We start from the raw sequence: 21,522 nt of genomic DNA on the forward strand, positions 1-21,522 counted from the left end.
ATCGAGTGCTACCATTCGGCCTATCTTCGTCCCCCAGAGTCTTCACAAAGTGCCTGGTGGTAGTGGCCGCGGCACTCCGGGACAGGGGTCTACAGGTATTCCCATACCTCGACGACTGGCTCATCAAGGCCCCGTCAGCCCCAGAGGTCACTTCGGCGGCCTTGGCTACAACCTACTTCCTCCAGAATTTGGGCTTCGAGATCAACTTCTCCAAGTCTCATCTACAACCCACCCAGTCCCTCCCCTTCATCGGAGCGGTCCTGGACACCACCCAACTCCAAGCATTCCTGCCTCGGCAACGCATGGAGTCTCTTCTTCATCTCAGCCAATCGGTGTCTACTCGCCAAACCCTACCGGCGAGACAACTGATGGTGCTCCTGGGCCATATGGCCTCCACAGTACATGTGACACCCTTTGCCAGACTCCACCTCAGGATCCCCCAGTGGACCCTGGCATCACAGTGGAATCAATCGTCCGATCCACTATCCAAACGCATCTTAGTCACACCTGCTCTTCGGCAGTCTCTACTTTGGTGGATGACCTCTTCGAATCTATCCAGAGGTTTGCTGATGCACTCTCCCCCCCATCAGAAAGTTCTCACAACCGATTCGTCGAACTACGCATGGGGGGCCCACCTGGAGGGTCTCCGCACCCAAGGATTCTGGACCAGTGCGGAAAGACTACACCAAATCAATCTACTGGAACTCAGAGCCATCTTCAATGCGCTCCAAGCTTTCCAACACCTACTCCACGACATGGTAATCCTCATTCGCACAGACAATCAGGCCGCCATGTATTATATCAACAAGCAAGGAGGCACGGGCTCGGCCCTCCTTTGCCAGGAAGCTCTACGAGTCTGGGACTGGGCGGTGCGCCACAACACCCTACTCAGAGCAGTATACATCCAGGGGGAGAACAACGTCTTAGCAGACAAACTAAGCCGTCTGCTACAACCGCACGAATGGACTCTCCATTCCAGCCCCCTTCACCAAATTTTCACGCAATGGGGGACGCCCCAGATAGACCTCTTTGCGGCTCCCCACAACGCCAAACTGCCTCAGTTTTGCTCCAGGATCTACACTCCTCATCACCTCGAGGCAGATGCTTTTCTACTGAACTGGGGGAAACTATTCCTATATGCGTTCCCACCATTCCCGCTGATCCAGAAGACTCTGGTCAAGCTGAAACTCGAACGGGCCACCATGATTCTAATAGCTCCTCGGTGGCCCAGACAACCTTGGTTCTCCCTCCTACTTCAACTCAGCAGCAGGGAACCAGTACCACTTCCAGTGTTTCCTTCACTGCTTACTCAACATCAAGGATCACTACTTCATCCCAACCTGCAGGCTCTCCACCTGACAGCTTGGTTCCTCTCAACGTAACCCCTCACCAATTCTCACAAGAAGTGAGGGAGGTCTTGGAAGCTTCCAGGAAGCCCGCCACTCGACAATGCTACTCCCAAAAATGGACCAGATTCTCCTCATGGTGTGTTTCTAAGTCAACGGAACCTCAGCGAGCTTCCTTATCCTCCGTGCTGGACTATCTCCTACACCTATCTCAATCTGGGCTCAAGTCCACATCCATACGAGTCCACCTGAGCGCTATTGCGGCGTTCCACCAGCCCCTACAAGGGAAACCCCTCTCGGCCCATCCGGTGGTCGCCAGATTTATGAAAGGACTCTTCCATGTTAACCCTCCTCTCAAACCACCCCCAGTAGTTTGGGACCTCAATGTAGTCCTTTCCCACCTCATGAAGCCCCCGTTTGAACCACTCAACAGGGCCCCTCTGAAGTATCTCACCTGGAAAGTGCTTTTCCTTGTAGCCCTTACGTCCGCTCGCAGAGTCAGCGAACTCCAGGCATTGATGGCGGACCCACCATTCACAGTATTCCACCATGACAAGGTGGTCCTCCGCACTCACCCGAAATTCCTGCCTAAGGTGGTCTCCGAATTTCATCTCAACCAATCCATTGTACTTCCAGTATTCTTCCCTAAGCCTCATTCTCACCACGGAGAATCGGCCCTTCACACTCTAGACTGCAAACGTGCCTTGGCTTTCTACCTGGATCACACCAAGCCACACAGAACCACTCCTCAACTTTTTGTCTCCTTCGACCCTAACAAGTTGGGAAGACCCGTATCAAAGCGCACCATCTCTAATTGGATGGCGGCTTGTATCTCTTCCTGCTATGCCCAGGCTGGATTATCACTTCCTTGTAAGGTCACAGCCCATAAGGTCAGAGCAATGGCAGCCTCAGTAGCATTCCTCAGATCAACACCAATCGAGGAAATTTGCAAGGCTGCCACCTGGTCCTCGGTTCACACATTCACCTCACATTATTGTCTGGATACCCTCTCCAGACGGGATGGACAGTTTGGCCAAACAGTATTGAAAAATTTATTCTCTTAAGTCGCCAACTCCCCCTCCATCCCACTGAGGTTAGCTTGGAGGTCACCCACTAGTGAGAATACCTGCCTGCTTGTCCTGGGATAAAGCAATGTTACTTACCGTAACAGTTGTTATCCAGGGACAGCAGGCAGCTATTCTCACGTCCCACCCACCTCCCCTGGGTTGGCTTCTCAGGCTAGCTACCTGAACTGAGGAGACACGCCCGGATCTCCGGGTAGGAAGGCACCGGCGCATGCGCGGTGCGGGCATCTAGAAACTTTAAGTTTCTACAAGCAACACGTGCTTGTGAGACGTCCGTACCGGGGCTCTGTCTGATGACATCACCCACTAGTGAGAATAGCTGCCTGCTGTCCCTGGATAACAACTGTTACGGTAAGTAACATTGCTTTTTGGTGTTGTCATATCAGCCTCAGTTGGTACATTTTTGATCTTGTATAAGAAGGTCAGCTTGTAGTTGGGCATTTGGTTGGGAATTAATGTTGGATAGACCTAATTTTGGAGGTGTAGTTATGGTGCGCACTAGGCAAAATAGTTTTTCAATATCTAAATTTGTTTTCTATTTTGTGAGCATAGAGGGAGGGGGGGCTTCAGTGAAATTGAATTTGTATTCATTGATTGCAACCCTCTAGGTTGTTTTGTGTTCTTGTAGGTTGTTCTTTTGCCATTGCCTATCAAGTCTTCAGCAAGATTGTTTTTCAGCTATTAGGTTTTTGGTAAACCAAGGCGAGGGTTTGGTAGTTCTTGGGTTCTGGTAGCGAAGTAGGGCTATTGCGTCCAGCGTTTGTTCAATTGTGTTGTTCCAGTTAGCAAGCATTGTAGTAGGATTGTTTGAAGACGGGTTTAATAATTTGGAGTCTTTATTCCAGAAATGGTTTGTGTTTATCCTGCCTCTTGTAAGTGTTTTTTTTATTGGAATCCTTAGTGGATGTACTTCCCATGTACGGGGTAAGATTGAAGGACAGTAGGCAGTGATCTGACCATAGAATGAAAAAAGGGGGGTTAAAAGGGGTCATAGATTTGATATACTCTCTTTCTGTGGTCACCCAAAGTGTTTTACTTATATTGAACAGCGCCGGCCATGGTGGTAACAGTTCTGACGTTCATAGAATTCCTATGAACTTTGGAGCATGAACAACACTAAAAACTACACTACGGTTTTGTAAAAAGAGGTTGGTGTTAGATTTACCTGGGGCAATGGAGAAATGAATGAATCTGGTGTTGGATTTGGCTCATGCCTTTTCAATAGTAGTTCAGAGTAAGTTACATTCAGGTCAGAGGTCATGCAACCTGGTCTAGAGACGTTAGAACACAGATGAAGGCGTTTGATTGATAAAACAAAGCTCGATGTGGCCACATAGCAGCAGCAGCAGCCTACAATGGGGGATAACATTTTTTTTAATTTATTAAATTCTCCTAGGGGAGCTCAGAATGGTTTACATGAATTTATTCAGGTACTCAAGCATTTTCCCTTGTCTGTCCCTGGGGGCGCACAATCTATCTAATGTACCTGGGGCAAAGGGAGGATTAAATGGCTTGCCCAGGGTCAGAAGGAGCAGTGCGGATTTGAACCCACAAGCTCAGGGTGCCGAGGCTGTAGCTTTGACCACTGTGCCACACCCTCCCCACATCTACAAACTTGGATGGGTTACGAAGGGGAATATAAATCCAGTATCTGGTGGGAATCTTCCTGATAAACTGCCTCAAACGCCAAAGATAAAATAAACTTCCTTTGCCATTCTGGAGTTTCCTGTCATTTTATGGCCTTCTTTGTTCCAAACCAGGTTAGGTTCCCTTTGACATGATTGGATTGCTTCTCTGAGTTGCAGGTACAAAAGATATTAGTGAAAGCTGTTAACATTTTTTCATTGCAAAGCAGGAATTTTTCTTCTTGATGTGATGTGTGGATTTTTTGATATCATTAAACAGCTGACTGTTGGATTAGGCTGAGACCATCAGATAATAGCAAAGATCTAGATCAGTGGTCTCAAACTCGCGGCCCGCCAGGTACTATTTTGAGGCCCTTGGTATGTTTATCATAATCACAAAAGTAAACTAAAACAGTCTCTTGATATGTCTCTTTAGCTATAAATTACAATATTATTATTAAAACTTAGCCAAAAGGAAAGATTTATAAACTATAAAGAGTTTTACCTCATGCAAAATTGTCATTTCTTTAATAAGACGTTAATTATTTTTTTTCTGAGGCCCTCCAAGTACCTGCAAATCCAAAATGTGGCCCTGCAAAGGGTTTGAGTTTGAGACCACTGATCTAGATTGTCCACTTCATGCTCTTGCTGCCCCTGTACTGTTTGTTCATTCAATACTGTAGAATCTTTTAAATATTTAGACATTAACTTTGACAGAGCATTAACATTCCACAATCAAATATCCAAAGTTCTTAGATCTGATTTTTATGCTTTACACCAATTACAACCCCTACGACCACTACTAGAAAAATCAGCATTACAAACCCTAATTCACGTATTTGTTATTTCACATCTTGACTACTGTAACGTCATTTATGCTAGACTTTCCCAATCTGAATTAAAACGCCTGCTACGCCTTCATAATACAGCAGTCGGATTCCTTTGAAACGCCAACCGTTATGACCACTTCTCCCCACTACTAAGATCATTACACTGGCTACCTGCTCAATACAGGATCCATTTTAAGTTCCTCTAACACACAAAGCTCTTCACACAAACATTCCATCTTACCTTTCAAACTTAATTATTGCCTATATGCCGACACAATTTCTCTGCTTATTAGATGTCCATCGCCTTACTATTCCACCTCCATCGAAAACCTACTATGAATCCACTCATAACTTTGCATTCTTTTTTTCTCTGTCCGAAACTTTGGAACAAATAGGGAACAGGAAAAGTCGCAGTTTCCAAGATTGGAGAAAAGGATGCTTCTGGCCTCTGCCAATTACCTTTTTGTGTATGCGTGTGGCTCTGTATAGTTTTCTGGACAGTTCATTATTATTGGGTAGGGGGGGACTAAGTTGCTCTTTGTGGTCTGGCGGGCCATAAGAGTCCATGCTCTTCAGTGTTCAATATACTGTGGCTCAATGGGGGAGCGAAATAGTGGGGAGGGGGATATAGGGGATTTTCTGTTGAGTTACCAAAGTTGGGATAGTGTAGGATGTTGTGAAGAGAATGTAAATTGTAAAATATTTAACTGTTGTATCAACTGATCCATTATATTTTTGCATTACCTGTTCAAATAAAATGTTTAAAATTAACTCAAGTGTTCTCAGCCCAGGACTCACTGAGCCAGTCAGGTTTTCAGGTTACCCCTAATAAATATACATGAGATAACTTTGCATACTGCCACCATTGTATACAAATATATCTCATACATATTCATTGTGGATATCTTGAAAATTTGGCTGGCTTAGTGTGTCCAGAGGACTGAAATGAGAGCCCCTAATTTAACCTAATACTTGATACTTCTGTTTTATGAGTATATTTGTTCACCTCCACCATTATATTAATCTTCTCAGTACAGGACATCATAATGAATGTGGGGTTTTTTTTTGTAACCAGTTCACCAATGTTCAGGAAGGCAGTGAAATAAATAAACTTGTCTAGGGAAATTCTTTCATTTTGCTTCATATATGGCTGATGCCACCAGAATATTCCAGAAGAACAGAAGCATAGTGCATTGACTAAGACAATCAGGACAAGCATGTCATTAAATAGTTCCTAATATTTCTGGCCAGACATTCCAGAGTCTGGCATTTTGTCTTAGGAAACGAGGGAATGTCATTGACCATATTTGTAATAGATCAGTGGTGTACAAACAGAAGCAATATCACGCTACACTTGGCATCAGTATATTATCCCCATTAATTTTATGTCCGCCTGAACCTGCTGTGTGTTTTAAGCTACAGATATCTGTGTAATACTTCCTTTTCTTTCTTTGCTAAAATTTTGCCAGGAGGGGGATCGTTTGAGTGATGAAGATTTGTATAAATTCCTTGCGGATATGAGAAGGCCATCTTCTGTTTTACGGCGATTAAGACCTATTACAGGTAAGGTGTTGAGTGCCGCTGGTGTAGATATGCATTACAGGAGTAGCAAGTGCTTCGCAATGTTGTTACAAGAGGAAACTTAAGCATGAACTGAGCCAGTCTGATGTGTGATGCAAAGTATAAATGGTTGGGAGATATGATAGAGGTATAAGTGGTTGGGAGATATGATAGAGGTATAAGTAGTTGGGAGATATGATAGAGGTCTATACAATAATAAGTGGAGTGGAAAGGGTAGATGTGAATCGCCTGCAGGAAATTGTCCATACCTTTCTTTAAACCAGCTACTCTATCTGCTCTTACTAAACTAAACTAAACTAAGCCTTAAGTTTATATACCGCATCATCTCCACGGAAGTGGAGCTCGACACGGTTTACAAAGCATAAAAATATAGGAAGAGAGAGGAGAAGGATTTACAAAAGCATGTAGAAAGAGGGGATGTAAACAGGAGAAGAGATGTTATATGCTAGAGAAAATCCAGGTTTTCAGTTGTTTTCGGAAAAGTTGGAGGGAGCCCAGGTTCCGCAGCGGGACAGTGAGATCGTTCCAAAGGCCACCAGACCAATCATACAGGAATTCATGATCCAGCTAAGGCCAAACTAAGGCAACCGGCTCCGGCTTCCTCGCTGTTTGTCGACCAAAAAAGCACCCAGCCTTAGAGATCTCTGTTGAAGCCAACAAGACCCTCTGGGGTTAACCCCCAGCTCTTGTAAAGTCAGACGGAATGCTTCCTGCGAGATGGGGCCATGCTCCTGAATTCAGGAACCTTCGGCCGAGGAAGTCTGCCTGAACATTGTCGACTCCAGCCGCATGGGCTGCTGAGAAAGACAGAAGATGTGCTTCCACTTTGTGGAACGCCGATGATCATTCTGGTACAAGATAGAGGGAGAGAGAGCACTAGAGCTCCCTCCAAGATAGGAAGGACTCCCTTCAAGGGTGCATGGGCGCTCTGGCCCAGGGGATTGTCTCCAAGGAGGTTTGCCCAAGACCCCAGAACCTGCAGACAAAACCAGGCCGAGAGAGCCTGATGGTCCATGAGAAGTCTGATCTGTTGACAAAGGTTCAGTCTACTTGCCTTGAGAAATAACACACGACCCTGTCTGGAGATGAAGAGAAGTCCCCATAACTCCAGAAACTGGAAGGACGCCAAGCGTCTCTTCCTGAACTTGCCAATGCCTGCAGCATAGACTCTACCATTGCCACTGCACCCAAAGACGACAGACCCCAGATCACCAGCTGTCCCAGAAAGGGGACTGAGACCCCCTGCTGATGGAAAGCTGCTGCAACTACCATCACTTTGACAAAAGTGCAGGAGCTGCTCCAAGGCCAAGGGTCAGAGCTGCGAACTGGAAATGCTGTTGCAGATTGAAATATGGAGGTAAGACTCTGTGAGATCCAAGAACACTAGAAACTCCCCTAGAGAGACAGTAGCTATCCCTGTGTACTCCGTTATCCATTTGGAAAAAAAGGAAATTTGCAAGAAGCGGGTGACCGAATGTAGATCCAAAATGGGTCTCCAATCTGCTAAGCCTTTCTGGAACGAGAAAGTATTGGGGATAGCCACCTGAGCCCCCATTTGTGTTCTGGAACAGGTTCCAGCATCCTGATTACTAACAGGTGTCATAGTATCGCAGACCCTGGACTCTGTTGCGGTTGAGCTGCAGGAGTCAAGAAAACAAGCCAGAGGTGGGCAAAGAAGGACTAACAAGTGTCTGGTCCACTCCTGATAAAACTGAGAAGACAGCCTTTGAGATGAGGAAGACAAGCCCGACCTCTGGCATCATCGATGCTCTTTTTTGTTGTTGAAGCGCAGCCACTGCACAGGAACCCAAGGACACCTGGAATTGGAACCATTGTAATGCAGGCGTAGCCCTGGTGTATCTCTGATGACACCTGCAGGAGAAACAAAGAGAACTATGACTCCCTCCTGAAACTTGTTCACAAGGAGCCACTGAGGGTAGCATTCGGCAACACCTGAGTAGAGGTCATCCAGACCTATATCAACAAGAATCGGGCCCTTGAAAAAGACGTCTGCTGATGGAGATCCTTGAGGCAGCGTCTTCATCCAAAGACGGATCCAAAGAGTCTGGTACTCAGACACTGCACCAGCAGAGAACATACTAAGAAATCGAATGAGATCATAAAGGGTGCCCGGCACCGAAGCCACACCAACTATCACCAGCGGAAGACAGGCTTGCACCTCCACAGAGGACACATTACGCAGACCGGGAATGACAGGCACGCACCATAAAGGAAGAGGCCAAGCCACTGGGCTACCTGAGGATGCCGCTTGAAAAGAATGTTTTGTAATATAACATCTACCCTGCAATCCTGAGACTCCTTAAACCTCCCCTCCCCCATCACTAAGGAGGGCTGCGCGCTGGATAACCTGCGCCACGGTGGAATCTACCTCAGGCTGTTGAAACCTGCCGAAAATCAAGATCCAGGTGATAAAGCATAGACATAGCTTTAGCAGATCAGAAAGAGCTTTCTGGGGATCACATTGTTCTGAAACTAGATCAAGGAGCTGTGGACTGAATGGAAAAAAGGCACAGGAGAACAGTCCAGGACCAAAGCCAGAGAATTGAAAGATGGAAAATCCAAATGGACCTCTTTCAGAACAGCATCCATAAAGAGGCAAACAAAAAAACTGCTTAAAATGCGCAGAAGGGTCAGCACCCCAAATCTGGATGTTCAGGGCAGCTGAGGAGAGCAGACTCAGCAAAAGCATCAGCCGGATTCAAATTGAATAGTGGCATGAGACAGAAGAATCATAAAATCTGCATGGCAACCCCTGCGATCGAGGTCTGGCACTGCCATATGAGAAGACTCCCAAACAGGAAGCTTCACCTCAGATTGAAAAAGTCCCAATGTGCCCGCCGGCACAACTTCTGGCCACAACCTCTGGCCATGCGTTTCAGAGTGTAACTATTCTCTGAGTGAAAAATATTTCCTCCTATTGATTTTAAGAGTATTTCCCTGTAACTTCATCGAGTGTCCCCCTAGTCTTTGTAATTTCTGACGGAGTTAAAAATCGATCCACTTGTACCCGTTCTACTCCACTCAGGATTTTGTAGACTTCAATCATATCTCCCCTCAGCCGTCTCTTTTCCAAGCTGAAGAGTCCTAACCTTTAGTCTTCCTCATACGAGAGGCATGCCATCCCCTTTATCATCTTGGTTGCTGTTCTTTGAACCTTTTCTAGTGCCGCTATATCTTTCTTGAGATAAGGAGACCAGAATTGAACACAGTACTCTAGGTGAGATCGCACCATGTAGCGATACATAGGCATTATAACATTCTTAGTCTTGTTTACCATCACTTTTTTAAAAAAATTCCAAGCATCTTGTTTGCTTTTTGGGCTGCTGCTGCTGCACATTAGACAGAAGGTTTCATATTATTCTCTACAGTGACACCAGATCTTTCTCTTGGGCGCTAACCCCCAAGGTGGACTCTAGAATCTGGTAGCTGACCCCCAAGGTGGATTCTGGAATCTGGTAACTGATTTGGGTTATTCTTCCCAATGTGCATCACTTTGCATTTGTCCACATTAAATTTCATCTGCCACTTGGATGCCCAGTCTTCCAATTTCCTAAGGTCTGCCTGCAATTTTTCACAATCTGCATTTGTTTTAACAACTTTGAACAGTTTAGTGTCATCTGCAAATTTAATCACCTCACTTGTTCCAGTTTCCAGATCATTTATAAATAGCACCAGTCCCATTACAGATCCCTGTGGCACACCACTGTTTACTCACCTTCATTGAGAAAAATGACCATTTAATCCTACCCTCTTTTCTATCCAATAACCAATTCCTAATCCACAACTGAACTTTGCCACCTATCCCATGACTCTAATTTTCTCAGGAGCCTCTCGTGAGGAACTTTGTCAAGCTTTCTGAAAATCTGGATACACTACATCAATCGGCTTGCCTTTATCCACATGTTTATTCACACCTTCAAAGAAGTCAAGCAAATTGGTGAGGCAAGATCTCCCTCGAGGGTTACAAAGGGAACCTTATGAGAGAAGTGAACAGATAGAGCAAATGCAGTGGAGGGTAAGAAAAGTGGAAGAAACTATCTGTGAAATGTGTGAGTGAAAGGATAAGGTACTGTCCAATACAAATCCTAGAATTTTTGTTGATGTCGTGAATGAGAGAGAAATACCTTTTTTGGGGAAGCTAGGTGGATTTGGGAAAGGAGTACCAGATGAAAAAAATCATCACTGCAGTTTTCTGAGAATTGATTTTTAAATTATTTTCTGTACACCACTCTGCAACATTATCTAACTTTGAGTATCTACATGAGTAATTGGAGGGGGTATGTGAATCAAGTGGGAATAGAAGCTGAATATCATTGGCATAGATGAAGAAAGTGAACTCGAGATTGGAGGAGTGTTGGAGGGCCCGGGAAGATATTGGAAAGTATGGGCCCAAGCACTGATCCTTGGGGGACCCCTGAGTAAACTAGATTAAGTGCCTGAGTAATGAATAGCATATGAATGAACAGATAGGTAAGAGTAAAACCATTGAAGGGACATCCCAGTGATGTGCAGATCTTTCAAGTGGCTCAAAAGAATGGAATGGTTCACTAGGTCAAAAGCCGCGGACATGTCCAAGGAAAAAAAAAACATCATCATGGTTATTGTCAAGAATTTGTCTACTGTAGTTTAAAAGTCCTAAAAGAGTATGTTCAGTGAAATGGTGGGGGCAAAAACCAGTCTGACGGGGATGAAGTTCATCTGTATTGGAAAGAAAACCTCCGAGTTGAACTGCAATTACTTTCTCTACAATTTTAGAGATAAAAGGGAGATTTGAGACAGGTCTGTAATTAGCTACAGTAGAAGGATCAGAGTTAGGATTCTTGAGCAGCGGCGTGACAATGGCATGTTTCCACAGAGAAGTCGGCAGTATCGAGGCTGTTAGCTATCAATAGTAAAGACTGAAGGAGTGGACCTAAAAACATTTAAGAAGAAAAGCAGGAGGAAGAGGGCTTCAAGTGCGTGACTAACTTCTCTAAAGTAGTTGCAGATTGAAGATGGAAGGAGGCAAGCTTAGCTACAGGGACTGCATGGGGTGATGAAGAGATGGCGTTAACTTGCGGACAGGGAGAGGAGGGTAAAGATTATCTTACGTTTGTAATTTTGTCTTGAAAATCAGCAGTAAGGTGACTGGGGAGGGGAACATAAGAACATAAGAATTGCCATCTCCGGATCAGACCCTGGGTCCATCAAGTCCAGTGATCCGCACACGCGGAGGCCCCGCCAGGTGTACCCTGGCATAGTTTTAGTCCCCATATCACTGTATGCTTCTCAAGAGAGATGTGAATCTAATTTACCCTTACCCGTATCACTCTATGCCACTCTTCAGGAGATGTGCATCTACTTTACCCTTAAATTCTAGAACGGTGGATTCTGCAATTACTTCCTCTGGGAGAGCATTCCAAGTGTCCACCACTCGCTGCGTGAAACAGAACTTCCTGATATTTGTCCTGGACCTGTCCCCCCTCAGCTTCAGTCTATGTAGGTATATAGTAGGCGATAACTATATTAAGGATTAAGATCACGTTTGAGAACCTTGGACATATATCTGTGTTTTGCTTCCCGCAATATATGAATATCATCGAGAAGTATTCTTAAAGTGATGCATGATGAAAAAAGAAGGGTTTCTGCCCCATTGAAGGGTGTTCAGCAGTGCGCCATTGATGCCGCAAAAGGGAAAGGCTTGAATGGTACCAAGGCTGAGGAACAGCACTTGGAAGAAAGAGGGTACAGAGGTACGGAAAGATCAAGGACAGTCTGGAGGGACTTATTCCAAGTAGCAACTTGATCCGAAAGAGGGAAAGAAGAAACGTTTGCAGTGAAACGAATCACATTTGTCAAAGAAAGTTTCAGGAGTAAGAGACTATAATTTCCTTGGCAGTTTTACATGAGGGGGTGGGTGAAGCTGTGATGAATAATATCAAAGGGCATGATCAGACCAGGGTATCGTGTGAACAAATTGTACAGAAAAATAAGAAACAGACAAGGAATGAGTCAGAACAATGTCAGGCTTGAGCTAGTCCAATCCTTCAACCTGTTGTCCTTCACCTGCTGCTGTGGCTCACAGGCAGACATGGCTAAGCATATTTAGCCGTTGGTGTAGTTTGGGGAGGTTGATGGAAGGCCGGTGCCCCTTAGATGCTCTGAGAACAAGTGCCAGGTTTTTAAAAAAACCCAACTTATTTTTAACAAATTTCAAGTTTTACAATCATATTGATAATGCAGCTGATGAAATAAAGAAAAAAAAATTCAATTCTAGCAGAAAATATAGGAAAAATTTCAAATTATAGTCATCCACGATTCTAGGCAATAGGACCAAGGTTTGGAAATTCCTAGTAATAAGGTGGGGGGGAATAGAACAGACATAAAATTTAGAAAGGAACCTCAGCCAACCCTAACAATGTTCCTAAAAAGAGCAATAAGAAAGTCATGTCTGTAGTTTTAATTCTTCCTTGGAAATTACAAATTCTAGCATTCAGTCCCTACCTATGGACACGCTTCTGCAGAAACAATTAGTTGAAAATGTCCTGTTTGTAGTCTCTGGGGACCCAGTGTGTCTTGGGTATTAAGAATGGAACTGGCAAATAACAAAATCACTAACAGGAGAACAAACGGTGTACGCTGACAGATTGCTGAAATTTTTAAACTCCTGCCAGCTGCCGTTTCTCATCAGCAGTTGGTTTTCCAGAGACTCTCTTTAATGCATCCTATGTCGTCGTCCTCTGTAATGCGAGGTTTTATTGTTATTTCTTTACGATACCTAACTCAACAGTCTGCACTGATTTAACTTGCTCTTTGGCTCTCTCTTGTGTGAAATCACCAGGTCCAGCTGCCAGGCTTTTAGTTCCCCTCTGTTTGTTGTCCAAATGCCAGCGCTGTTCTGCTGGACAGGGAATTTGTTAGAGTAGGGTATTTGTAAGAGAAGAAACATAAAACTGTGTTTCCAAAACAGTTGCTGTACTGGCTATAACTCTTCAAATTTTAAGTTTAATGAATTTTAATATACCGACCATTGACGTGCACCTGGCTGGTTTACAATGCTAAAAATGAAAGATTAAAATAAATTTTTGTAGGGGGGGGGGGATGTGAACATTAAATAGACAAATTACAAATACGAACATGAGCTTGAGGGGAAGTTAATAATTACATCATTAAAAACAAATTAATTAAAGAGAAGTGGGGGAGGATAAAACACCAGGAATGGGGATCGCTTCTTAAAAGCGGTTCATGTTTATTTTGCGGGCTGTTGGAAAGGAAATATTTAGACGCTATGGTTTGCTTCTTGGAATAAGAACGTTTTTAGTTTAGTCTTAAATTTTATCGAGTGAATTTTCGAGGCGGAGTTGAGGTGGCATGGCGTTCCATAAGGTTGGAACTACAACGGAAAACTTAGTTTTTCTAGTGTAGCAGAATTCTTTGATGGAAGGTATAGTCAATAAATTCTTATCAGCTGAATTTAGCATTTGTCACTTTATCCCAATTGTAGCAGTTTCTAGTCTTGCTCTGTGTCAACCAAACAGGTTGATCAGTCACTCCCATGTCACGCATTGATTTGTAGTTGAATTTGTATAAGGACAATTGTGGGTGGGGGTAGGGATGAGCACAGATTAAACTAGGACTGAATCACCCTATTCGGCCAACCTGCGTTGGGTTAACAGCCCTAGTTGTAGTCTGTTGGACACACAAGCAACTTTGCGAATGTTTCGCTATACCCACTTTAGCTTTCTTAACGAGCATTTTAGGCCCCGGCCCTGTACTACTCCTTGTGTGCCGTGTTCACCTCTCCTCAAGGCCAGGCTTATTCTAGCCAAGAACACCCCTTCTAGTGTCACAAAGAGAGCAGTTTGCCCATAAACCAACTTCAAAATCCTACCTCTCAGCTGGAACTGTGGCAAAGGCTGATTTGCCATGTTTAGGTGAAAATGGGAGGTAGGGAAAGAGCTGATGTCCTGAACTGCTTCAGCTGCTTGAATACAAGAGGCCATTTAGAAACCCTACCTACTGACGTGTGGAGGGTAATTCCATATGCGCAGTGCTGTGCATTTAGCATGCAACATGACGGTCCCTTTGTGGGCAGCATGAAAGCCATTGTTTAAATATCTAGGGCTGATGTTCAGTCACGGCGATTAGTGTTTTGCTGACTGCTGCTGAATCTAAGCCGAGAAATTCAATACCGGGCCCTGTCTGGACCCCAGCATTGAATTTCTGGGTTTACAGAGTCGACTAAAGAAATAGCCAGCTAAGCACAGTATTCTATACTTAACAAGCTATGGGTTACTGCATAGAGATAGGACTGACCTTTTATGCATAGTTAACCTGAAAGGTTAAGTTCTGAACATCAGCATTTAATCAGCCAAGTGCTGACTCTGTCACTGGAATGCCCCTAAAATAGCTTGTTGTGAGTTCAGTGCTGAAAACGACCAGTTAGACCCGATCAGGAAATTTAACCGGCCTGGAACTGTTTCTGAATGGTTAAATCATGTGGAATATCAACCTTCATTAGTTTATCACTAGTAAAGTGCTTTGTCTTTTCAGTATCTGCCCAATGTAGGGCTACCATATGGTTCCAGAAAAAGGAGGACGGACTGAAACATGGGTTTTACTTCCACTGAAAGCAATGGAAATAGCACGGATGTCTCAATCCGTTCTCCTTTTTCTGGAACCATATGGTAACCCTAGCACAGGGGTAGGCAATTCCGGTCCTGGAGAGCCGGAGCCAGGTCAGGTTTTCAGGATATCCACAATGAATATGTATGAGATGGATTTGCATGCACTGCCTTCTTGAGATGCAAATCTATCTCACGCATGTTTATTGTGGATATCCTGAAAACCTGACCTAGCTCTGGCTCTCAAGGACCGGAATTGCCTACCCCTGCCCTAGCCTAATGAATATAGAACCCTTCTATGTATAAATGTAGACTGGTACATGTTTAAAGCTTATGGAGGCCGCAAAAGTGAACAATGAAACACTACCATAATAGAGGGTTTTTGCAAAAAAAAAAAAAAAACCCCAACAAACCCACCAGTTTTATATGGTGTAACTTGTCATTGACTCCCCAGAACTACTAATAGCTTATATGAGAAGCTATGAAAATATAAAAATAGAAAATAATGGTTGACACCACTTTTATTGTCTGGACCCCACATAAATGATTGCAGCCTCATTAAAAAGCACATTTATAATGTTTCAGCTTTCACCATAATGCTTTCTTGGTCTTCTTCCACCCCCCACCCCAGCTCAGTTGAAGTTAGACATTTCTCCAGCTCCTGAGAACCCCAGTTATTGCCTTACTCCTGAGCTGCTGCAAGTGAAGCTTTATCCTGACAGCAGAGTTCGGCCCACACGAGAGATCTTGGAGTTTCCTGCTAGGGATGTCTATGTTCCAAACACAACCTACAGGTAAGACTTGAGAACAGTCTACAGTTCTACAGTACTAAGGGGCCCGTTTATTAAACTGCAATATGCTGAGACTAGAGCAGCTACATTTTGTGTGGCTGGTGTTAAAATGTGGAACACATTGATGGGGCAATTACGCCTTTATGCTGACAGATTGAAATTTAAAAACTATTGAAAATGTGGCTATTTGTATTTGCTTTCATGTAAAGGAAAGATTTCTATTTGTATAGGCAATAGATGGAAGTGGGCAAGAAATGTCATGAAGTCTCAGCTTTTTGTAATGTTCATTTTGTGTTATGCTTGTTTTATATGGGAACCGTCTAGATCACAATTCTTCAACCGCCGGTCCGCGGACCAGTGCCGGTCCGCGGACCGGTGCCGGCCCGCAGAAAATTTCTGCCGGTCCGCGCAGGGCCGGTGAGATCAAGTCGGCAGTTAAATTTCCTGCCGACTGCGGTTCCTCCCGACTGCGGTTCCTGCTGACTAATGTTCCTCCCAGCCTCAGGCGATCAAGATAGGCTGCCAACGTTGGGGCCTTCCCTCTCTGAGTCTCGCCTGTTCGGAAACAGGAAGTTGAAACAAAATAGGCGGGACTCAGAGAATGAAGGTCCCAACGTCGGCAGCGTGTTTTGATCGCCGCCCCTGCCGAGTTGCTGAAGAGGGCCGCGGGGAAGTTGCGATTAGAACGGAGAGAGTTGCAGATTCAGGTGCAGGTGGAGGGAGATGGTTAGCGTGTGCGAACAAGATCCTGGGGAACCTTCACAGTGGCTGTCTCCCCTCCCACCAGCTCTCCTATTTGCCAGGGCAGTGATTTACCGGCAACGTCCTGCAGGCAAGTACTGAGAGCTGCTGGAAGGGGAGGAAGCCACTGTAGGAGGCTGGCAAGGTGCTGGATAAAGGGAGAGCTGTTACTGGACTTGAAGGGAATTAGAAGGAGAGATGCTGCTGGGAGGGGAGGAGGGAAAGGCATGGGAAGAGAGTTAATGTTGGATAGAGGGAGGAGGGAAGGGAGAAGGAAAAAAAGGAAGGAGGATAGGGAGAAAGAAAAAAGGAAGGAAACAGCTGGCAGGGAGATTACAGGAGGGGAAGAGGGTCAGGGTGGAATGGAGAGATCAGATGAGGGAAAGGGGAGAGAGAGGAATGAGAAAGTAGAGAGACATTGATGCTGGAAAGGGGGTCAGCAGAGAAATGAGAGGGATAAAGATGCTAGATCTGGTGTAGGAGAGATAAAAATGAAGAAGGCAGTGAAGCTAGAATGAATGATGTAAAAAGGAGAGAGGAGGATGGACAGGGAAGAGGGGCATAGAAAGAAGTCAGATACATATGGAAGGGGGAGAGGGCAGACATTGGATGGAACGGGCAGATGCTGGAAGGAAAAGAGTGAAAAGAAGATGAAAGCAGAAACCAGAGACAACAAAAGGTAGAAAAAAATAATTTTATTTCTATTTTGTCATTAGAATATATCATATTTGAAATATATGTCCTGCTAGAGACATAACTGGAGACAGCAGTATTCTGTTAGCATTATATTTCTATGTAGCATTCTATAATAACTTGGCTTGTTCAGTTTTCTTGATAGTAGAGGGGATATATGTGAAGGGGAGGGGAGATAGGGGTTTTGTTGGTCTGTGCTGTGTATATTTGTATTTATAAAATCACAATTGTTCAGAATATTGTTTCTTTTTATACTTTAATAAAATACGTTCAATATAAAATCATAATTGCGGCTTCTGCAGATGGGATCAGATGGTTTGCGGGGACCGAGCTCGCGGAGATGGGGCGTAAACGGGGTTTTTAAATTTTAGTCCTAGTAGTTTGCCGGTTCACAAAATAATTATTTTATTTCTGCCGGTCCACGGGTGTTAAAAGGTTGAAGAACACTGGTCTAGATTAGTGGTTCCCAACCCTGTCCTGGAGGACCACCAGGCCAGTCGGGTTTTCATCCCTGCCCCGTTACACCCCAGTCCCTCCACCAATCCTGCCCCAGCCCTGACCCCCGCTGCCTGTTCTCATCAGGCAGCAGCGCATGTGCAAATGCGCTCCTGTTTGACAGTGATTTGTTCCAAGCTTTTCAAAACCCAGACAAAGGGCTGGGTTTTGAAAAGCCATCTGGACCCCCGGACATGCAAAAGGAGGAAATCCAGACGTCTGGTAACCCTACATAAAGTAGATGTCGGAACACTTGAATGCATCCTGTGTTAGGCCATTTTTCCTAATGCAGCTAGTAAAAGGGTATCTAACAGTGTGAGTGGGCTTTGGGTTTTTGGGCCTGGAAACACACAGCCAGACATGACCAGCAATAGCGGAGAAAAGATCTTTATTGGCTGTAAACAAAACACTCCCTGAATCCTGTTCCTTCACAGGATTGGGCGCATGGAGAAACAGTCTCTTGATTTGACAAACAAAAGTCCTGAGCCGAGCCCGGGGCTGGTACTGCCACGTCCCAAACACAGACTGCAAAAAAGTCTTATTCCAAACAGGTAGCAAGGTCTGGTCCTAGGCAGAGCTTAGAACAGCGCTCACAAGTAGTTAGTACAAAGGATTGGCTTACCTCAGCCAATCAGAGTGTCTGGATGTTGAAGTCAAGGAGTATGCTGGGGGCCACTTCTTCCTCCTACTCTCCTGGGCCTCTCTAACCTAGGTCTGGCCCTGCCTTATATATATTATGGCAGCTGTTTCCCTGACTTCTCCTGCCCATGTACTTGAAGGAGATATGATTCAGACGTTCAAATACTTGAAGGGTATTAACGTAGAACAAAATCTTTTCCAGAGAAAGGAAAATGGTAAAACCAGAGGACATAATTTGAGGTTGAGGGGTGGTAGATTCAGGGGCAATGTTAGGAAATTCTACTTTACGGAGAGGGTAGTGGATGCCTGGAATGCGCTCCCGAGAGAGGTGGTGGAGAGTAAAACTGTGACTGAGTTCAAAGAAGCGTGGGATGAACACAGAAGATTTAGAATCAGAAAATAATATTAAATATTGAACTAGGCCAGTTACTGGGCAGACTTGCACGGTCTGTGTCTGTGTATGGCCGTTTGGGGGAGGATGGGCTGGGGAGGGCTTCAATGGCTGGGAGGGTATAGATGGGCTGGAGTAAGTCTTAACAGAGATTTCGGCAGTTGGAACCCAAGCATAGTACCAGGTAAAGCTTTGGATTCTTGCCCAGAAATAGCTAAGAAGAAGAAAAAAAAAAATTTTAAATTGAATCAGATTGGGCAGACTGGATGGACCATCTGAGTCTTTATCTGCCGTCATCTACTATGTTACTATGTTACTATGTCACTTCCTCCAAAGGAGGAGCTACCTATGTTAAGGTGGTTTTGACCATGTGAGGGAGTATCCAGCAGGGGGAGTGGTAGAATCCTATAGATTCCTTCACAGGGCCCTGAAAATATATAAAGGACCTTCATATACAGTATAAACAGGGCAAACGATCTGTTGTTGATACCCTGGCACTGCTCCAGAAAATAAAACTGTGTGAACTTTCTACAAAATTTTCAGTGTAAATAAAACAAGAATAATATTTAGCTTCAAACTGTGACCCATCTTTTACCAGTCACATTCAGAGTATTAATTCTTCAAAGCTCAAATGAATTCATAATTTAAGTGTAATAACCCTGCTTTAGCGATATTTCAAAGCAAGATCCAAACTAGGATGCCTTCTAGGATTACTGAACTAAATTTTTTTAAGGCAGTACCGGTTTTTGGGAAGGGACGCTCTTTGTCTATCCTGACATATATTATTTGATGGAACATACTTGTTTATCCCAGGACAAGCAGGCATGATATTCTCACATGTGGGTGACGTCATCTACGGAGCCCCAGCACGGACAGCTTTTCAAGCAAACTTGATTGAAGTTTCAAGTTTGCTATGCTGCATCACGCATGTGCATGCCTTCTTGCCCACTAGAGGGCGCATCCCCACCTCGTGGTCCTCAGTTCAGTTTTTTCCGCGGAGCCAGAAGCCCTGTGGAAATTGTGCTCTATCTTTTTTGCCTTCTGACACCGCGTCTGAGTCGTTTTTCTCGGTCGCTGTGCTTGCTTTATTTTTTTCTGCGTTAGTGTGTTCGGTTATCGTCGGAAAAAAAAAAAAAAAAAAGTTTTTCAATCGGCTCCGGGGGCTCCCGGTAGCCGCGGCCGTGGGACCTCGTTGCGTTCCCGGCCGTTTTTTCGATTTCATGTCCCGTCCCTTGACGGGCTTTAAAAAGTGCACCCGGTGCGTTCGGCTACTTTCTCTCACCGATCCCCACCGGTGGTGCTTACTCTGCCTGGGTCCCGAGCACCCCACCGATTCCTGTTCTCGGTGCTCGACTTTTCAGCCAAGAGCTCTCTGCCGCCGTCGTGCCAGAATGGCGGAGCTCTTTGCTGTCAACCCCGCGGCGCAGGCCTCGACGTCGGCCTCGGCTTCGGCCCCGGCCTTGACCTCGGCCTCGACTCCCTCGACCTCGCCGAGACATCCTGCTTCGTCGAAGCCTGCGTCCTCGACTTCGAAGTCGACGGGGGGTAAGTCCTCGCTTCCTTCCTCAGTTCCACCTTCGAAGAAGCCATCCTCGGGATCCTCGACGGGGGCGGGTGGGTCGTCTTCGGCCCCGCCCTGAGCGTCGAAGTCGGGTGCCCCGCGGGAATACTCGAGACCGAGGTCGCCCTCGAGGGAGCACCCGACGGCCCCGGATCTACTGGCCATAATGGGGGTTCCGGTCTTTCAGGACTTGCTCCGTGCCCTCATTGCCTCGGAGCTGTCCGGCGCCCTCGCGCATTTGCAGCCGGCTTCGACCGCGACTGCCCCGGCTTTGGCGGCCTCGGTCTCGGTGCCCTCGACTTCGGCCCCCGGTGGCTCCGACCTTGACCCCGACCTTGCCCTCGACCTCGGTCGACCAGCCGGAGCGGAGTGTGCGGCCTCGGGATAAGGTGCGGAGAGTTTGGAGGATCTCTTCCACTTCTTCCTCGTTGAAGTCCTCCCGGGGCTCCTCGCCCTCGGGTCGGCCTCGGGCGAAGCGCCGGCCGAGGAAGCCCAAGCGCCCTCGGGGGTCTCCTCGGAGGCGCGGTTGCTCCTCGCCGACCGGGGCTGAGACGCTGCATGTCTCGGAGCTCCGCCTCGATAATCCAAGGTTGTTCCGTTCCTCCGAAGGAGGGTTATCGAGGGACTCCTCGCCGAGGCAGAAGGGGCAGGCCTCGGTGCCTCGTACCCCGGGGACTTCCCACAGGAGTTCCTTGGGGCATAGGCGGTCCCCGACCCCGTCGAGGTCGCTTGGCACGGCCTCGTGGGGCTCGGGGTCTGGTAGGGAACCTCGGTATTCCCGTGAGGCTTCCCCTTCCTTTTTGGCGACACGAGCCTCTCGATCTCCCTCCCCGCCGTCCAAACCCTCCTCCTTTTCAAGATTTGTGCTTGATATGGGGAGGGCCTTGGACCTGAATCTGGTGTCCGGTTCACAATATACCAAGGAGTTTTTGGAGGAGCAGGATTTACCTTCTCCCCCGAGGGAGACGCCTCGTCTGCCTCTTAATAAAGTCCTCCATCAGACCTTCCTGAGGAACTTGGACTCCCCTCTTACAGTCACAGCGGTTCCATCTAAAATGGAGTCGAAGTACCGTACCATCCCATGCAAGGGCTTCAAGAAAGCGCAACTGTCTCACCAGTC

The 21,522-nt window shown here is 45.9% G+C and overlaps 1 protein-coding gene across 9 annotated transcripts in view; it reads left to right on the forward strand.

Moving 5' to 3' along the window:
* The window catches only part of DOCK7 (dedicator of cytokinesis 7), a 287,050-nt gene that overhangs the window by 70,063 nt on the left and 195,465 nt on the right, over positions 1-21,522 (forward strand). For all 9 annotated transcript variants that reach the window (XM_033917249.1, XM_033917242.1, XM_033917240.1 and 6 more), the window contains exons 13-14: positions 6,356-6,449; positions 15,723-15,885. In XM_033917249.1, the coding sequence (XP_033773140.1) occupies positions 6,356-6,449; positions 15,723-15,885 (257 nt within the window). The remainder of the gene's footprint in view (positions 1-6,355; positions 6,450-15,722; positions 15,886-21,522) is intronic.

Source organism: Geotrypetes seraphini, chromosome 12, assembly GCF_902459505.1.
Source record: "Geotrypetes seraphini chromosome 12, aGeoSer1.1, whole genome shotgun sequence".
In the NCBI taxonomy this organism is placed as follows: domain Eukaryota; kingdom Metazoa; phylum Chordata; class Amphibia; order Gymnophiona; family Dermophiidae; genus Geotrypetes; species Geotrypetes seraphini.